Here is a 17,984-nt window from a genome sequence, read left to right on the forward strand (position 1 = left end):
CTGTATCTTGATTTTTCAGTGTTTCACAGCCATTCATAGTATTGCCTAGTAATAAAAAAAAGTAACTAACACTACCTTTGAAACTGAACATAATCCAACAGCCATTTTTGCATACCTTCGTGTCATCACTGTGTGGAAACAGGCACCACAGGCAGAAAGGAGGAAGTCTCCAGTGATAGGCAGCCTATCACAATCTAGTCATAATTTCAGCATGCAACACTATAAATATGAAATTATACTGGGGGGCATTCTCTTTTGCAGCCCATTAAGTTCTAGGCTCATTTCACCTCACCTTATGCAAATAGGTGCTTTGCAATAGATGAATAATCATGCTACTTTTTTTTTTTTTTTACAATTAGCAGAGACAGGTATATCTTGAAGGTGTTTGAGATGGATTGACTAGCTGTCGAGGCTGTTGTCTTACTTTCTCCATTGACTGCACATGAAGCAGAAATTAAGTGGGCTCCCAAATCTGTGCTCAGATTAAATGTATCAAATTTCACTGGATAAACAGAGGCCTAGGAGACTATAGTAGGGCTTCTATATCTGAACACAGTTCTCAGAACCAGCTTAATATCTGGAACTTAGTGAGGATATTCTCATATATTCGCTGAATATTTTTAGACAATGAAGGGCCATCACATTTCACCACATATACTCCCAGAAGGCTTAACAATAACAAAGTAGATAACAACAGATATTTAAATGGCTGTAACACAGAGGAAACAAAGTTTTATGGTTTGAACAAAGTGCTAATGAACATCATTACTATGATTATTGGGGAAAATATTTTAATCAAAGAAAAACTTCTTTTCAGCAGAGACAATATTTATGTTTTTATTTAGCAAATGTACTGAAAGAATTGTTTTCTTTTTCTGTAAAGATACAGATATGCACCAATTCCATAGAGCTTCCATTTTCTCAAATACCTATGATTTTTTAAAAACCAGTTTAATGAATCGAGGGAGATATATGTGGAGATGTCAAACTTATTTTTATCATAAACCACACGATTCCATTTACCAGTAATTGCCAAATAATTGACCCATGGGCCACCAACAGCCTGTAGAACACTTGCTGGTGCTTTCTAGAGAACAAACTGTTCACACAGTTTAAACTGTCTTCTGTTTCTAGCCATGTGAACAGAAAAAATATTAAATACTTTCTTAATACTTCTTTTTCCATATCTGCAATTGCTGAGGTTACCACAGGATTGCTTTGTTTTTTTGTTTGTACTTTCACAAATGCACGGAAGGGCAGTGATCTAGGACATTTCCCTACTAAGATGTGCTCCAAAGTATAGAAAATCTTTGTGAAACCTTAACCTGTAAAATCAAGAACAGACCCTAGAGCATTCATTCTTCTACAGTCTGCACTTGGCTGAAAGACATTTTTTTTTTTTCCTGAGAATTGTATTCCCTTATACTTCAAGTTAGCCCCTTATTTGCCTCCTGCCAGATTGTATAGCATGGAAGAGATGACATGATATAAGCATCTGAAATAATTGTACAGGAGTGTCCCATATTGAAGTATTCTTTGGTTTGGCAGAGAGAAATGAAATCTACTGCTAAGGTCTGCCTTGCATACTTCTGTTTGAATGTCTTTGTCTAAAGAGAACATCCATAGCAGCCTGAAATGAAAACTCACTGATACAAACCCAATTCTGTATAAAAAACAAAGCCCTTAGAAACAAATCTCTTAAAAGAGGGCTCATCTCACCAAAAAAATTAATTACAACTTTACATTACGGAACTCTGATGAACAAAGCATAACATTCCCTCAGATGTGAGTCCCAACTCAAAACACAAAGGAGGGGTGCTTATTGAGAACTTAGCTTTCTGAGAAATTCATCACTTTTCCTATTCCTCCATCCCTTCCGGTCTGAAATCAACCTTCCCCCAGCTGTTTATTGGAATGTTTCAGAAAAAGAACATAAACTTTGGCCCTATTAGGGTTAATGCTTTTGCATAGATATATATGACCATAAACTGGTCGACTAGTAGAGGTCTTCTGCTAACATTGTGACTGGGAACAGGAAGAATACAGCCACAATAATATACAGCTGTCTACTAAAAGTATTGCATACAGACATCTTTGGCCATGCAGTCGCTTGGCCTTCTGAAAATACGTGAGCTGCATTGCCAACATGACAAAAAAAATAGCAATGTTGAGAATTAGAAAGAGGCGGGTATAAGAAGCTGATATTGATGGGGCACTGCTTCGAACAGTTGTCACCATCTGTGCCAGCCCTGATCGGCCTTTGATTGACAAACCAGTTTTGTGCTTCACGTAAGTGACATCTGCAAAATCCAAAAGATCTTTCATTTCTTCGTCTTCGTCTACAGGCAACTCTTTTTGTGCTTGAGTCTGTGCCTTTTGTCGCACTTTTCTTTCATTTACCTCAATTTGTGCAAAAATGTCAGGAACAGCATCAACAAATTTGTAGCCTTTGGCTACCTTTCTATTTTTCTTTGTTCTGGCATGCTGCTGCTGCTGCCTCTGTGAGATTGCAAATATTCTATCAATGGCCTCCTCTGTCTGTCTTTTATCTGAAAATCTTAGCAGGCGCTCAGCAGTCTTCCTAAAGCTAGCTGTGTTTCGTACACGAGACAAGATCTGCTTCTCAAGCTGCTGGAAAACAGGCTTAAAATGCTGCAGGTTCCTCTCCACGATCCCTACGTAATCTTTCACTTCTGGCACTGCAGAGGTCCTAATGGCAGAGGCTCGGTCAAAGACAATTTTCTGGCGGTCTGCAATAACCTGTGCAAAGGCAGAATGGGGCCCATCCTCAACGGTCCACAGGTAAACTGCATAGGCGTGCTCACCGGTGGTAACAAAAACATCCAGTTGCTGAGAATCCCCATGGACCGTGAAGCTCTGCACATCAATGGAAGGCCCAATGAAAAGGTAAATGGCTCTTGTGACCGGGTGCCGCAAGAGGGTAGTCACATTCACGTAGTTCGTTCCGTTGTAAGGGTAGCCCCGGGGATACATCCTTGAGGCAATGATAGCTTTCTCGCTGTGGCCAGTGTCATCCATCCAGTACATCTTATATATCCCATCGCGGTGCCTAATAAAAGCCCCATGGACCTCATCAACAACTGTCTCTTCAAAAGGCACATCCACATTGTGGAAGAAACTGGTTGCTGCCTCCAGGGGGCTGTCATCTTCCAGATGGATTTGATCTACCAGCAGCAGAAGCTGGGGGTGGAGAAGCACAAGGTTTCTTTGCAATTTTCTCAGCTTCAGCTTTGGGTTGTAAGCACCCACTCCTTCGCCCCTGATAAAAACCACCCCGCTTCTCTCCATAGCAGCAACCACTCGTCCCTGGCAGTCACCAGCCAAGTCATGCTTATATTTCAGCCACTTTGAGGAACAGTCCTCTGTAATCTGCCCTTCCCATGGGGAGAAGCAGCTCCTGGACACAGCAGGGGAAAACATCAGCACATTGTTAAAAAAAGTATATTTTGGCCCATATAGAGCTTCTGTTATGAAAGGTACGCCATTGGGAGCAAAAGTAAAGGAGTTCTGGTCTGGGTGTTCATGGCCAGCATTAAAGTTCCTCCACCCCTTGATCCACTCTTTGTACTTGTTCTTATGAACAATATCATATATTGCACGTCCTCCCAGCTTTCCTGACTTGAAGGAAACGAAAGGCCTGTTGATTTCAGCTGGCAATGCACTCCCGTAGGTTACCACTCCCCAGTCCTCAAAATAATGCAGCTTTGGAACCCCATAGTCCGGTGGAGGTACAGAGTGCAAACTTGCGTCATACCTGCCAAGAAGATAAGGAAAATAGCTTTAAAATCAACTGTATCAGCACCTGTACAAAACTCAAAAAATGATTCAATGTTTGCATTAAGGAGCAACCTAATAATACAAAGCCCACACATACATTTACTGAGTGAACTAATCATATAGTCGTAAGGATATTTAGCATACTAATCCTCATAAAAAATGTCTACATGAGTCAAATTAATATATGATTTTTACAGAATAATAGCTGAAAACATCTGCTCCACATTTAAAGTGAGAAATCCCTCTGCAGTCCAAAAAATAAGAGCATCACTAATTTCTGTGAAATAAGCCATGCTTTGGCACATTTCATAAAGCTGCTGACTGTAATACAAATCCTTTAAAAAAGTGTGTTAGCACCAGGCTGTAGGTGAGATCTTTCATCTAGGTATCAACACTTGCACCTATTACTGACTACTTAACCAAGAGAAGCAAACAGCATATCTGCAAATTTTCCCCAAACTGATGATTATAGAAAGTCTGTAGTCTCTGAATAGGATTAGGAATTAGCTGGAAGTTAACGAAAATATATTTTAAAGGATAAATCTTTATAATTTATAACACTTAGTATATGTTAGTTTCCTTCTCCAGCTAGGCTGAAGAAAAATTTGTATGTCTTTCTTATATAAATTGTAAGGTGTAAAACATTTGGTTTAAAAATAAGTCTTAATTACTGAAAAGGTTAAGCTGCTTACAATTTTTGTTTCTTGTGATTTACAAGAGTTAAAACAAAAACAAAAACCCCAAGCAAAACAAAAAAACCCCAACCCTCTGGAACCATTTTTAAGCAGCCAAAATAAACAAAACCATCATTAAGCTTAATAATATTTCTGCCACATGGTTCCTCATCAGGATTATTCTCTACAACTAACTAGGAGCCTCAGTCAGGCCCTAAGCAAGGAAAGCTCGTGTCCTGCATACAGTTTCAGGTAATTCTGACCAATGCTGGAAGCTTGCTAGGGGTCCTTGATGGAGAACCCCCTAAAAGCAGACTCCAGTGTAAGTCCCTGTGGCCCAGGGAAAAGGCAGTTGTTCAGAGCTTTTTTTCTGACTCATGTACTCTTAAAAATGTTCTTCCCCTTTGGCATCAAGAAAAAAGTTCTAAGCATATATTTCCAAGATTTCCATGGAGACACTAAGAGAAGAAAATGAGGGATGGGATCTGTAGAAGAAAGATTCTGTAATTTGTAGATAACAAGCTGAAGGGTGCTTGGAGCCCAGTAAACATACATTTTTAATGTGCATATCAAGAATATAAATGACATATTCAGTAATATTTTTCTCATAAGAGAGAGAAATGAAGCCACATTGACTCTTTGGAAATGTATCTGCTCTCTCTACTGATTGAGGGGATTTATATGTTTATTTAAAGCCTCTGATCTTTTCATTTCTCATCTTTAGTAGGTTGACTAATCATATTAGTTAGGAGAGGTGTAAGTTGCATGGAAAAACTGGATCTAGTTATTTGCCAACAATTTTATTCTAAACATAATTTGCAAATTAGTGTGTGTACACACAGCTAAAAATAAGCTCACCTTTTGCATTACTTTCACACCGTCTAAAAAGAAAACTATACTTTAAGTATCTGCCTAATTAATTATTAAAGAACACAAAAGATTAAAACAGATTTTTTTAAAGAAGATACATAGGGAAAATTCCCATCCTTTTGAAACTGCTTATATTCTATAAAAGCAAAAGACAACAGGAGGAAAACATAAAAAAATACTTGCAGGACAAGACCAAGGTGTAATCCATAGCAACACACAAGTATATCTACACAAACTGAACAAGTTCTTAGATCACTTGAGCCTCAAGACTCTCTGGGTTGCAAATGACCAGCACAATCTCTGCTTCTACAGTTCAGCACAAATCTAAAGATAATGGCTTATCACTAATAGCGAGCAGCTGTCATGTTTCTTTGAAGCCCACTCATTCCCTTTCATACCAGAGAAATTCAGTGTGGAGAGTGCTCCACCTCTGCCCTTTGGATGGGGTCCCCGGGCCTTCCACCACACGGTTCCTTCTGATCTGCTCTGCCAGCCAATTCCCACTGCCGTTGCGCATGACGAATTTGTCAAGAAACACCAGCTGGCTCTCTGGCCCGTAGAACCAGTTATAGTTGGAATCTGCGATGGCCACAGTTCTCTGAAATCCTTGGGAAAAAATTAAAAGACATGTAAGAAAAAACAAAATACATGCACAAAGATATGTTTGTAGAGCATGACAATGAAGCCAAGCAGTACAGACACAAACAGAAATAGTCTTTTAAGATGTTTATAGGCCTACTCTTAAATGAGCCATAAACAGCTTACACAGGAGTTATTTCCCTCTGCTGTAGCTGACTTGAATACTCACCTTTCTTCTTCAGCTATGAGCTACAGATAGCTAACATGTTACAAAAATGTAAAAAGAAGTGTCCCATCCACTTCCTTTCCTCACTCAAATCTGGCAAAGATAACTTTCTCTTTACAGCTTTCACTTTTCCTATGTCAATCCGAACTCCTAAAGCAACAACACAGAGGTTTCCTCGTGGAAAAAAAAAATCTGCTTCACCCTTGAAACAGCTAAAACATGTTCATGTTTTACATGTTTGCTCTTTCCCCAGTAGATGCCTGAGGTATCACATGGATGCAGTTTATACTGGCATGTCAAAGCTGCGCTCACCGCCCCTTGGATACACGACTTTATCTTGTTTTTTACGAATTAGCTGCCATAAGCTGAGTTCTCTGCCTGAAACACTCTGCTTGTGCTGAACTGCGGTTATTAATACCCATTATCATTTTATCTTTTCAACCAGGAATTTTAAAAATATAAGTTCCTTATGAATTGACCTTTGAATAATCAATACAAAACCATCATACAAAACTTGCAAGGTTACCCTGATACTAAATCTTCTCTGAAAGCTAGAGGAGGTTGGCTATACTAGCTTGTAATTGTTTTCATATTTGTACTTCTCCATCTTTCAGCAACAACTGGAACTTCAAATCAGAGATGCTAAAATATACTGAGAGACACTGGAGAGAATACAGAAATACAGAAAACGGAAATAGTAAAAAGCTTGCAAAACAGGCCCATTAGGAATGCCTGATATTTTTGTTTCACTCTCATATTAACAAAAGAATAGCTCATGTATAACAGTTGGGTTGTACTGAGATACCAATCAGTTGATTCAATCACATTCTCCATATGAAAAATATTTTAATAAAATTGTTATAAATATAAATTTCAATATTTTGTGGAAAACTTGTTGATGTTGATCATGTAAAACTTTCCTATACTTTGTGGATACTTTTGTACAGGCTTCATCATTTGCTTTTCCTTTCACCAAATAATTTTCCTGTGATGATTTTTGTCAAAGGAAAAAAAAAAAAGATTAGTAAGAACCTCAAGGAATATTATTTTTCAAACAGAACACCTCAGAAATACATCTGTTTCAAACTTTGAAAAATGAAATCAAATTTTGAAGCATTGATTTTTCTCCCAAACAATGTTCCCATCTTTTGACTGGTTCTAAAAGCCAGAGCTTAAGTAACAATGATGTTTACTAAAGAGTGATAAACAAAGATAGGACTGTTTCGATGGATGATGAAGGTACTGGAAAATCCAAGTGAAAGAATATTGAAAAATGACCTACTTCAAGTATGAAATTTACTGCTGCTTTAGGAATATTAAGATATATCTTCATTGATCCAAATGACCTACCTGGCAGGACAGTCCTGTACATGAATGCAAAGTGCTGCTTGAGCCAGGGGTGGCCGAAGTGATTGATATCAAAGTGCCTTTGGACAAGAAACATGTACTGAAACAGAGATCTGGTTGTGTAGCTGCCATAAGCCACCCCTTCATAGAGGGAGCCATCCGTAACCTCCTGGAGCAGGACTACTGACTTCTCCATGATTGCTAGCACTTGCTTGGTCCACAAATAGGCTTCCTGAAGGTAGCCTGAAAGAAAGAGATGATGAATGACAAAACGTCATCTTATACCACCACAGAGTACTGATTACATTATCCGTGCTCCTACAGTGGGATCCTTTACAGCCACAAATCCACAAGGGTGGCTGCCGGAGCTCTAAAATGAAACTATCGCTGCAGCGACCCTGCAGCTCTAGAGTGAAAAATAAAATAGCATATTTAAACACAGTAAAGCAAGGTTAACTGAGCAAAGATTGGGATTATGCCTTTTGTTTTAAAAGGAAAATTTCCATAATGTATTCAGAACATGCAGAAAGGGAAGAGCCACACCAAGATTATTTATTGCATTTCAAATTAAAGCAGTATGATTTACTGCAAATTTGTTAAGTTTACAATCCCCACTAGAGGACTCCAATAACGCAAATATTCTAATCAGTAATTTTTCACCAGCATGATTTCACCAGCATGTTGTAAAGAGGTCCTCAGTTTAAAAATACAAAAAACTTCACATTTGAACTGCAGTTAATTGATATGTCTTGTTCAATGTGTTGTACAATCAAAAGGGTTATTTACAATAGGAATTATTTTGGAAAAGATTTAGATAGTTAATTTCCTGTCCAGATTCAGGAGTAGGAATGATTAGTTTAAAATTACTCTTCCAACTGGATTAAGTTTAAACCTCCACATAAACAGGATTTAAGTACTTACATTTCTTCTACAGAAAAGACTTTCAGAGATCTCATTATTTGGGTCAGTTCTGTACAACTCCAGAACTGGGAAGAGGCTGCCAGAAGCCCTTCTCAGGGCATGTCTGCCTTCACCAAATAACAAGCACAAGCACTAGAATATCAGCAGTGCATTTAAGTATTGCAGAAGGATGTGTGTTTTGAAGGAAGCATGTGGATCCACTCCAGCTAATTCTAGGAGTCCCAAGGCTACATGCCTTTTCTTAATTTCTTTTCGATTCACCGGCAAGAGAGGTAGGACTAAACAGAGAATGACTAGCTTGCAGTTTTTCATGGCTACCTAGTGTCTACCCAACTCGAAGTGTCTGGGCACAGAGGTAATCAGCCTCATTTCCAACATCTACCAGAGCTGAGCTTTACAGCAGCTAGCTTAAATTACATCCCACTATCGGGTGAATGGGTGCCTGCTGAATGAAGTGCATATGCCAAACTCAGAGAACATTCAAACCCACTACTATGAATGTTTCGTTCTATTGCCACAGTTACTGTATTTATGCTCAGTAGGGTGATGAGCAATTCAGACTTCCTACTAGTCAACCTTGGCCAACCTGGTAAGGAGGGCTTTAAACTAGGAAAGATGGGGGAAGGGGAGAGTTATAGTGACAGGGTAGTTGGCAAAAGACTGCTCAAGTCAGGATGCCTCCAACAGGTGAATGCAGCCAGGGAAGTGCGCATGGGATGTGGCTATGGAGGACCCTCTTTTACCCCTCCTGGGAAACCTGCATGCTCGATCACCTCCCTGAAATGCCTGTACACCAATGCACGCAGCATGGGGAACAAACAGGAAGAACTAGAGATGTGTGTGCGGTCGCAGGGCCATGATCTCATTGCCATTACAGAGACATGGTGGGATAGGTCATGTGACTGGAGTGCTGTCATGGATGGCTGCGTGCTTTTTAGGAAAGACAGGCCAGGAAAGCGAGGTGGTGGAGTTGCTCTTTATGTGAGAGAGCAACTGGAATGTATTGAGCTGTGCCTAGGGGTGGATGAAGAGCGAGTCGAGAGCTTATGGGTAAGGATCAAAGGGCAGGCTAGCATGGGTGACACTGTTGTGGGTGTTTACTACAGGCCACCTGATCAGGATGAAGAAGTCGATGAGGCCTTCTACAGACAGCTGGAAGTAGCCTCACAATCCCAGGCCCTGGTTCTCATGGGGGACTTCAACCACCCCGATATCTGCTGGAAAGACAACACAGCTAGGCACAAACAGTCCTGGAGGTTCCTGCAGAGCATTGGTGACAACTTCTTGACACAGGTGGTGGAGGAGCCAACAAGGAGAGGTGTGCTGCTGGACCTCGTACTAACAAACAAAGAAGGACTGGTGGAAGATGTGAAGGTCGGGGGCAGCCTTGGCTGCAGTGACCATGAGATCGTGGAGTTCAGGATCCTGCGAGGAGGCAGCAGGGCACCAAGTAGGATCGCAACCCTGGAGTTTAGGAGAGCAAACTTTGGCCTCTTCAGGGACCTACTTGGAGGAATCCCATGGGTTAGGGCCCTAGAAGGAAGGGGTGTTCAAGAGAGCTGGTTAATATTCAAACATCACTTCCTCCAGGCTCAAGAGCGGTGCATCCCTATGAGTAGGAAGTCAAGCAAAGGAGGCAGGAGAGCTGCATGGATGAGCAAGGAGCTCCTGGCAAAACTCAACCAGAAGAAGGAAGTATACAGAAAGTGGAAAGGGGGACAGGCCACTTGGGAGGAATATAGGAACGTTGTCAGAGTATGCAGGGATGCGACGAGGAAGGTTAAGGCCCGTTTGGAATTAAATCTGGCTAGAGATGTCAAGGACAGCAAGAAGGGCTTCTTCAAATACATCGGTAGCAAGAGGAAGACTAGGGAAAATGTGGGCCCTTTGCTGAATGGGGTGGGTGCCCTGGTGACGAAGGATGCAGAGAAGGCAGAGTTACTGAATGCTGCCTTTGCTTCAGTCTTTACTGCTCAGGCCAGCCCTCAGGAACCCCAGATCCTGGAGGCAAGAGAGAAAGTCTGGAGGAAGGAAGACTTTCCCTTGGTGGAGGAGGATTGGGTTAGAGATCATTTAAGCAAACTTGACACCCACAAATCCATGGGCCCTGATGGGATGCACCCACGAGTGCTGAGGGAGCTGGCGGACATTATTGCTAAGCCACTCTCCATCATCTTTGAAAGGTCATGGAGAACAGGAGAGGAGCCTGAAGACTGGAAGAAAGCCAATGTCACCCCAGTCTTCAAAAAGGGCAAGAAGGGGGACCCAGGGAACTACAGGCCAGTCAGCCTCACCTCCATCCCTGGAAAGGTGATGGAGCAGCTCATCCTGGAGGCCATCTCCAAGCATGTGGAGGACAAGAAGGTGATCAGGAGTAGTCAGCATGGCTTCACCAAGGGGAAATCATGCCTAACCAATCTGATAGCCTTCTATGATGGAATGACTGGCTGGGTAGATGAGGGGAGAGCAGTGGATGTTGTCTACCTTGACTTCAGCAAGGCTTTTGACACTGTCTCCCATAACATCCTCATAGACAAGCTCAGGAAGTGTGGGCTAGATGAGTGGACAGTGAGGTGGATTGAGAACTGGCTGAATGGCAGAGCTCAGAGGGTTGTGATCAGCGGTGCAGAGTCTAGTTGGAGGCCTGTAGCTAGCGGTGTCCCCCAGGGGTCAGTACTGGGTCCAGTCTTGTTCAACTGCTTCATCAATGACCTGGATGAAGGGACAGAGTGCACCCTCAGCAAGTTTGCTGATGATACAAAACTGGGAGCAGTGGCCGATACACCAGAGGGCTGTGCTGCCATTCAGAGAGACCTGGAGAGGCTGGAGAGGTGGGCAGAGAGGAACCTCATGAAGTTCAACAAAGGCAAGTGCAGGGTCCTGCACCTGGGGAGGAATAACCCCCTGCACCAGTACAGGTTGGGGGTTGACCTGCTGGAAAGCAGCTCTGCGGAGAAGGACCTGGGAGTGCTGGTGGACACCAAGTTAAGCATGAGGCAGCAATGTGCCCTTGTGGCCAAGAAGGCCAATGGTATCCTGGGGTGCATCAGGAAGAGTGTTGCCAGCAGGTCAAGGGAGGTGATTCTTCCCCTCTACTCAGCCCTGGTGAGGCCACATCTGGAGTACTGCGTCCAGTTCTGGGCTCCCCAGTACAAGAGGGATGTGGCACTACTGGAGCAAGTCCAGCGAAGGGCTGCAAAGATGATTAGGGGACTGGAGCATCTCTCTTATGAGGAAAGGCTGAGAGAGCTGGGCCTGTTTAGCTTGGAGAAGAGAAGGCTGAGAGGAGATCTTATCAACGTGTACAAGTATCTGAAGGGAGGGTGTCGAGAGGATGGGACCAGACTCTTTTCAGTGGTGCCGAGTGACAGGACGGGAGGCAACGGGCACAAACTGAAACACAGACACTTCCATCTGAACATGAGGAAAAACTTCTTCACTGTGAGGGTGACAGAGCGCTGGAACAGGTTGCCCAGAGAGGTGGTGGAGTCTCCTTCTCTGGAGATATTCAAAACACGCCTGGATGCAATCCTGTGCAATGTGCTCTAGGTGACCCTGCTTGAGCAGGGGGGTTGGACTAGATGATCTCCAGAGGTCCCTTCCAACCTCAGCGATTCTGTGATTCTGTGATTCTGTCAAGGCTGCCAAATTGTGCTCAGTTAAAGGAGAGAAAAAATTGCAATGCCCAAGTTAATCAGACAACTTGATTCTAACATGGTGTTTTTCTCCACTGGCTGAAGAGAGAGCTAGGATCAGGAAGGCTTGAGCAACAGGAGCAAGTAGCACTACTTTACCTACAGCTAACTTAACACTACCTCACTACACTGATGGAGCTGGGCACCGCGGGACTTTTTCTGAATACAAGCCCAAATACTCAATCCCCTTTTTCCCCTGTGACTTAAAAATCACAATAGGTACTTTTGACTATTATCTTCCTACTGTTTTCAAATTTACACATATTCTCATGATTCAGCACAGTGCATTTACTTCTTTGAAGTACATGATAAATTCCATTTACTTAGTTTACATCTATGCTATATGCAACCCTATACTTACAGTACATTAAAAGGATAATAATACATTAGAATAAAAAAGAGACTCAGTATTCTCTCAGATAACACAGATGTCACAAGAAAACAAAATTAATCCAAGTACACCTATAATTAGCAGTATACACAACAAATTAGGCCTTACTCAAGTTTCTTTTTCAAACATATGAGCTTTTATTTTAACTGAAAAGAATTTAATATATATGGGTACTTAGAATTCACTTAAATTAGGTTCATTTCTCAGCACTATGACAAATTTTATAAGCGCCTTTAAAAACGCTATTTAATCTCTGCATACTTCAATGGTCCATAAAAAGCTGAATACATTGCTTAAAATTATTTCTTTAAAATTAAAACTTTGAGAAAAAGGGATACACTATTTGCAATTACTATGCATTTGATACAGGATTTTATGTTTATAAATACATATCTCTGTGTATCCCTCCCTCGCCTCCCTCCCTTCCTTTCTTCTCTGCAAGAAAAAGACTTTTATCTTGGAATGAGAATGTTTAAGAAACCAATTTTTTTAATTGTTTGACTTTTATTTTATTAATATTATTTTATTTTTAATTATCAACAGAAATACTTCATCTGAACTTCTATTTTTTAAAAATAAAGTTGCTCTAAATTGAAAACAACTGAATTTTTGGTTGGAAATGTGCAATCTGGAAGTTGGAACCTATTTTCATTTAAAATACCAGCATTAATTAAAAATTGTTCAAGTGTTGCTTAATTTGCATTTTTTTGCAAAAGAAAAAGCAAGTTTGATGAAAGAACTATTACTCCACTTTATTTGTGGTGTTACCACTGTTTGGCACAAAGTGTTCTTATCATCTATACACTAATGAAAAACAGAGTCATTCCTAAAACTGCCAGCTTTCTGCAACAACAGAGGAGCAGGGAAGTATGGAATTATGAGGAATTTAGGAAAACCCACTGAATAAACTTGATCTTAAGTCTCCTTTTTGTGAAGGGCAAGATAGGAGGAAAGGGGATAATTTCCACATACACTCTCATTGCTGTTCAGCATGTGTACATTAATGAATAGGTTTGTTATGAAAATAAGTAACAAAAAAGTGACCCCCCCAAAACAGTAGGTTCTACAGTTTTTGGTACAAATTCCTCAGCCGTCTGAGATCTCCCACTCTGTGCAGCTGTGCCTTTGCTTGGCAGAGCTGAACAGCTTGATAACGCCATCAGGCTCCAGAAACCAGATTTTCCTTGACTTGCAGCAAGTAAGTAGATCTGCTGGGCATCATGTTTTCAAAAGACTTCCAGCACATAACTGGAGGGTAGGGTCTATATTAATCACTGGATAAAATACTGATGCATTCTTACAAGTAGGAGCTGGCTTCATGGCTTCCCTCCCTCAGCCAAATTTAGAGTCAGGATTTCTTATCTGCTCTTTCTCTCCGACTCTTTGAGTCTGGCATTTTCTTTCACACAGCATAGCAGCAAAACAGGAGGAGAGGGACAGTCTCTGGGCAGAACAACCAAAAGCATTTGGTGAGGGTGTTCTTCTGGGAAATGGGAAAAAAGGACTAAAAGTCGCCCATGCAAACCACAAGGTTGTATCTGGCACGGACACATCTTGGATGAAGGCTCTGGGGAGCAACAGTTCAAAGGGAGAAAGGTGAAGCCCTGCTCATCTCTTTGAAAAAAGGGACACCTGAAAGGAAGGGTCCTCAGCTGTGGCTCTTGAGCGGATGAAGTTACATCTTTGCAGCTGTCTCAGGAGAGACAGGACAGAAGTCTTGGACCTAACTGCAGGTTATCCTGTTGTCTCGAGCCCCGACCAGCGTGCAGGGTGTTTCTGATCACTAGCTTTCTCCATGCATTGTGTAAGGAGACTACGTGTATCACTCTAAGGGAGCAACGGTGGTAGAACGAGCTCTTTATTGAGTTTACTCTGAAAGAGCTGCATGTAAAATCTGAACTGGCTACATTATACATAACGGAATTTTTAATGCTTACAAACAGTGAGTTAAGAATTCCAGAATCAATTAGATTACCAGCTTTATACAGACACATATGTATGCATACATACTATACCTTGTACGACTGTCCACAGACTTTTATTCTATTCAGTAGACCATATTTTTCTAAGCAGCGTAGGAGCAAACCCAATACAGCTGTGCTTGCAGAAACACACAAAGCAGCACACCTTTACAGCTGGCTGCATCAGATGCTGAGTGCTTAATGCGGAAAGCGTAGAAAAAACATTTGTATCAGTTCCTGAACTTTATTGCATAAATGGCTGATTCAGTCTATACACTTTAGAAAAACGTTCCTATGGTTTAGCACCTACCTTGATTCATCAGAACCAGGCTCCCAGCCAGCAGGGCCACACAGTTGGTCGGCTGGTGGTTATGGAGGTACTGGAAACCCCATCCGCGTCTGTACGATGTTTCATACATGTATCCTGAGGCATTGGCAATCACCTCAAGAAATCGCTCCTGTTGAGTCCTGCTGAGATAGCTGTACAAGAAGTCATAAGCAGTGGCGAAACCAACTAAGGAGTGAGCAAGAGGGACCTCATCCCATGGAGCGTCCTTCACTAGCCTGTCAATAAAGAAAGATGTCAATTAATTGAGCTCCACTTTTTTTTTTTTCTCTCTCTCTTTCTCTTACTGTACTATGAGGTGTATATGACTTAATGTCTTTGAGGTTAGGCAACTCACCCTGAATTTTAACATGGTAGTGAGCTACTTAAGTCTCTGAGACCATTTTATTCTTTCCCAAGTATGGAGACTTTTAACTTTCAAAGCTCATTAATTTCATTAGATTAAGTCTTTAAATATTAAAACAGTTTGTGATATTCTAGGTTTTGCTGGGAGAAATAGATATGAAAAAAAATTAATCTATTTATCTAAAGCAAGATTCACAGTGTTTTTGTGAGAAAGTAATAACCCCAAATTTATGCGCCTCCAAAAATTTATAACATTTTTTTTTTCAAAGGAGCCTAATGTTGATAAAAACATCCTGAGTGGTGGCTTTAGTGAATTTTGTTTAAAGAAAGTTTAATAAAATAATTCACAATGATGTTTTTTAATTTCATAAATGCATTCAAGGGTAGAAGTAGAAATGAGAAAATTTATTTTCATAACTATGGTTCAAATTAATATACTTAATAGCATTAAAAACAGCATTACCATAAAAAGAGGTAAAAGGCTACTACTCAAAATTATCTTCTAGGAACTACCTGTTTGTATGGGATGATTATGATGAGCTTAGCAAAACAGTGAATTTGTAACAAGAAAATTCCTACTGGGTGGGGGAGGTAGCACAGAACAAATATTTCTCTTTAAACCAAGAGAATATTGAGTATCAAAGCCTTTAGTTTTGCACCACTGAGAGTATATTCAGGCCATAGTTCTACAAAACAGAAAATGTGAAGGAATATATACTGAATGAAATCTCAATTTGATAGAATAAACAATTGTGTTTTCATGTTTGGTCTCTTCACTCATTTACTTTGCCATACATTTTTGTTATAGAAATGAATTTTAAATTGTTGAGTTGAGATAGTGACCTATTGCAATCAGTGGAAATTGTGTTGTGCCCCTGAAGATGTGCATCTTCCAACCTCTGCTATTCTATGATTCTATAAATATGATTTCATCTTAGAGTCGTATAAGCAACAGAGTAAACAAACAGATGAGAAAAAAATACCAGAAAAGCAAGATTAAAAAAAAAGAAATCCTCATTCTGCTATGGGAGCACTTACTTGCATTCAAAAGATGTCAATAAATCACTTATAAACTATGAATATCAGCTTAGGGCACTGCAATTATGGTAAAATACAAGATATAAGAGTGAGAAAAATGACCTTTAATTTTTGTCAGTATGTCTAACATCATTGCAAGAACTCAATGAACTTGGCAAAGTCACATCAGCATGTAAGGAAAGCCTCTGTAGCCTTTCTGATTAGCTAAATTTCCAATACTTGGAAGCATCCACCTTCTCTCAGCTTGAATTCAGCCTTCTGCTAAATGAAGTCATGCATTCATTTCCACTTTTTTAAGGAAATCTTTTTCTTATCAATTTTAAGCTAAATACATGAATGAATTTAGCATTTACTTGCGCAGCAAGATTTGACCTTTTGTTGAAGCAGGGTTTTACTGGACTAGATTATTTTCTTTGCACCATTTTGTTTGTTTCTTGGTCAAGGGGCAGACATTAATGGGAAAAGGCTGAGAATGATATGAAGGTAAACAGCTAAAAGTGTGCCAAACAAATATCTGTCAAAGCTCTGGGAAAAAAAGTTCTAGAAATTTATTTCTGATCCCCAAATCCACATTACATTCTCTGTGGCCTCTGTTATGAACGTTCCTCTGTCATTTTGTTCCCATCCAACCTTTAAATTTATCCGTAAAGGCTTCTGGACAGGTGCAGTAAAAATTCTTATTCATATTTTGGGTTAATTGTTGTGGGAAAAAAAATTACAGGCCTGTAAGCCAAACACTGACATGCTTTACATAGAAGCTCATTATTTCCATTTGACAACAGCAAACATTTCCACATAAATGTGAAGAAAACCTAACTAAATTAGGCAAGCAGTTCTTCCTATTCTCCAGGTATCACCAAGCCACAAAAATTGAAAAACTGATATAACTGGTTATTTGTCACTCTCAGTTCAGTCTCTGCAACTCTATTTCTGCTTTTTCATCTTCGATTATCACTGAAAAAACTATTAACATGTTATTAGTCATAAATATACATAAAAATAAAATAACTTAGCGATTAACTGGGTTTGAAGAATGCAGGTAACAAGTTTTATCTCAGTGCTGCATTAGTCTCTTTTCTCTTTCAAAGGTATCATATGTTACAGAAAAGAATCCAAGATGTTAGAGAAAAGAATCCAAAGTAAATACAAATATCTATAACAGCTTTGGTACAGATCAACTATTTAGTCACAAGCATAAACAATGTTAGCAAATGCAGCTACTGCAAAAAAACTGAAAGATATTTTAAAAATAACAAGAAAACCATATATGCATCCCTACAGATGGTGACCAAAAAAAAAACCCCAATTCTTACACTTCATATACCTGTAGGTATATTTAGAAGAGGTGCCTATTTGGAAACTTGAGAAGGTTTTTAAGAGAGCTGGAAGTAATGAGTGGTTCTGCTGCCTAATGATTGAACTTCGGAAACATCCAAAACTGTGTGCATCGTTTCGCATCAAGAACTGCTGTCTGGACAAATGCTGTGAACAGCAGCAGACAAATACATGTCTGAGAGGTTCTTTATGTTCTTTTCATCTTTCCTATATAAAATATTTTTTGTTACTTTATTTTAGCAAGTGAGAGTTTGATATAAATCCTCCATGAAGAAACAGTGAAGAAATAAAACTTTATGAATAATGTGTTTTTCTTACATGTTTTGAGAATTTTAGCATGGTGTTTTAGATTTACCACCTTCTAGCAAATGATGAATCCAAATGGGGAATATGTTGGGACTCAGCTCTTCAGTCATCAATATATGATGTAAAAAAGCACCACAAATGTACTGCATTGT

The 17,984-nt window shown here is 40.1% G+C and overlaps 1 protein-coding gene across 3 annotated transcripts in view; it reads right to left on the reverse strand.

The window, feature by feature from the left end:
- Positions 1-823: 823 nt before the first annotated feature.
- Positions 824-17,984, reverse strand: part of DSE (dermatan sulfate epimerase) — a 38,741-nt gene continuing 21,580 nt past the window's right edge. For all 3 annotated transcript variants that reach the window (XM_067293819.1, XM_067293818.1, XM_013959133.2), the window contains 4 exons: positions 14,773-15,026; positions 7,498-7,737; positions 5,741-5,948; positions 824-3,775 (listed from right to left, as the gene is read on the reverse strand). In XM_067293819.1, coding sequence (XP_067149920.1) covers positions 2,014-3,775; positions 5,741-5,948; positions 7,498-7,737; positions 14,773-15,026 — 2,464 coding nt within the window. In that variant the 3' untranslated portion in view covers positions 824-2,013. The remainder of the gene's footprint in view (positions 3,776-5,740; positions 5,949-7,497; positions 7,738-14,772; positions 15,027-17,984) is intronic.

The sequence above is a fragment of the Apteryx mantelli genome, chromosome 3 (genome assembly GCF_036417845.1).
Source record: "Apteryx mantelli isolate bAptMan1 chromosome 3, bAptMan1.hap1, whole genome shotgun sequence".
In the NCBI taxonomy this organism is placed as follows: Eukaryota; Metazoa; Chordata; class Aves; order Apterygiformes; family Apterygidae; genus Apteryx; species Apteryx mantelli.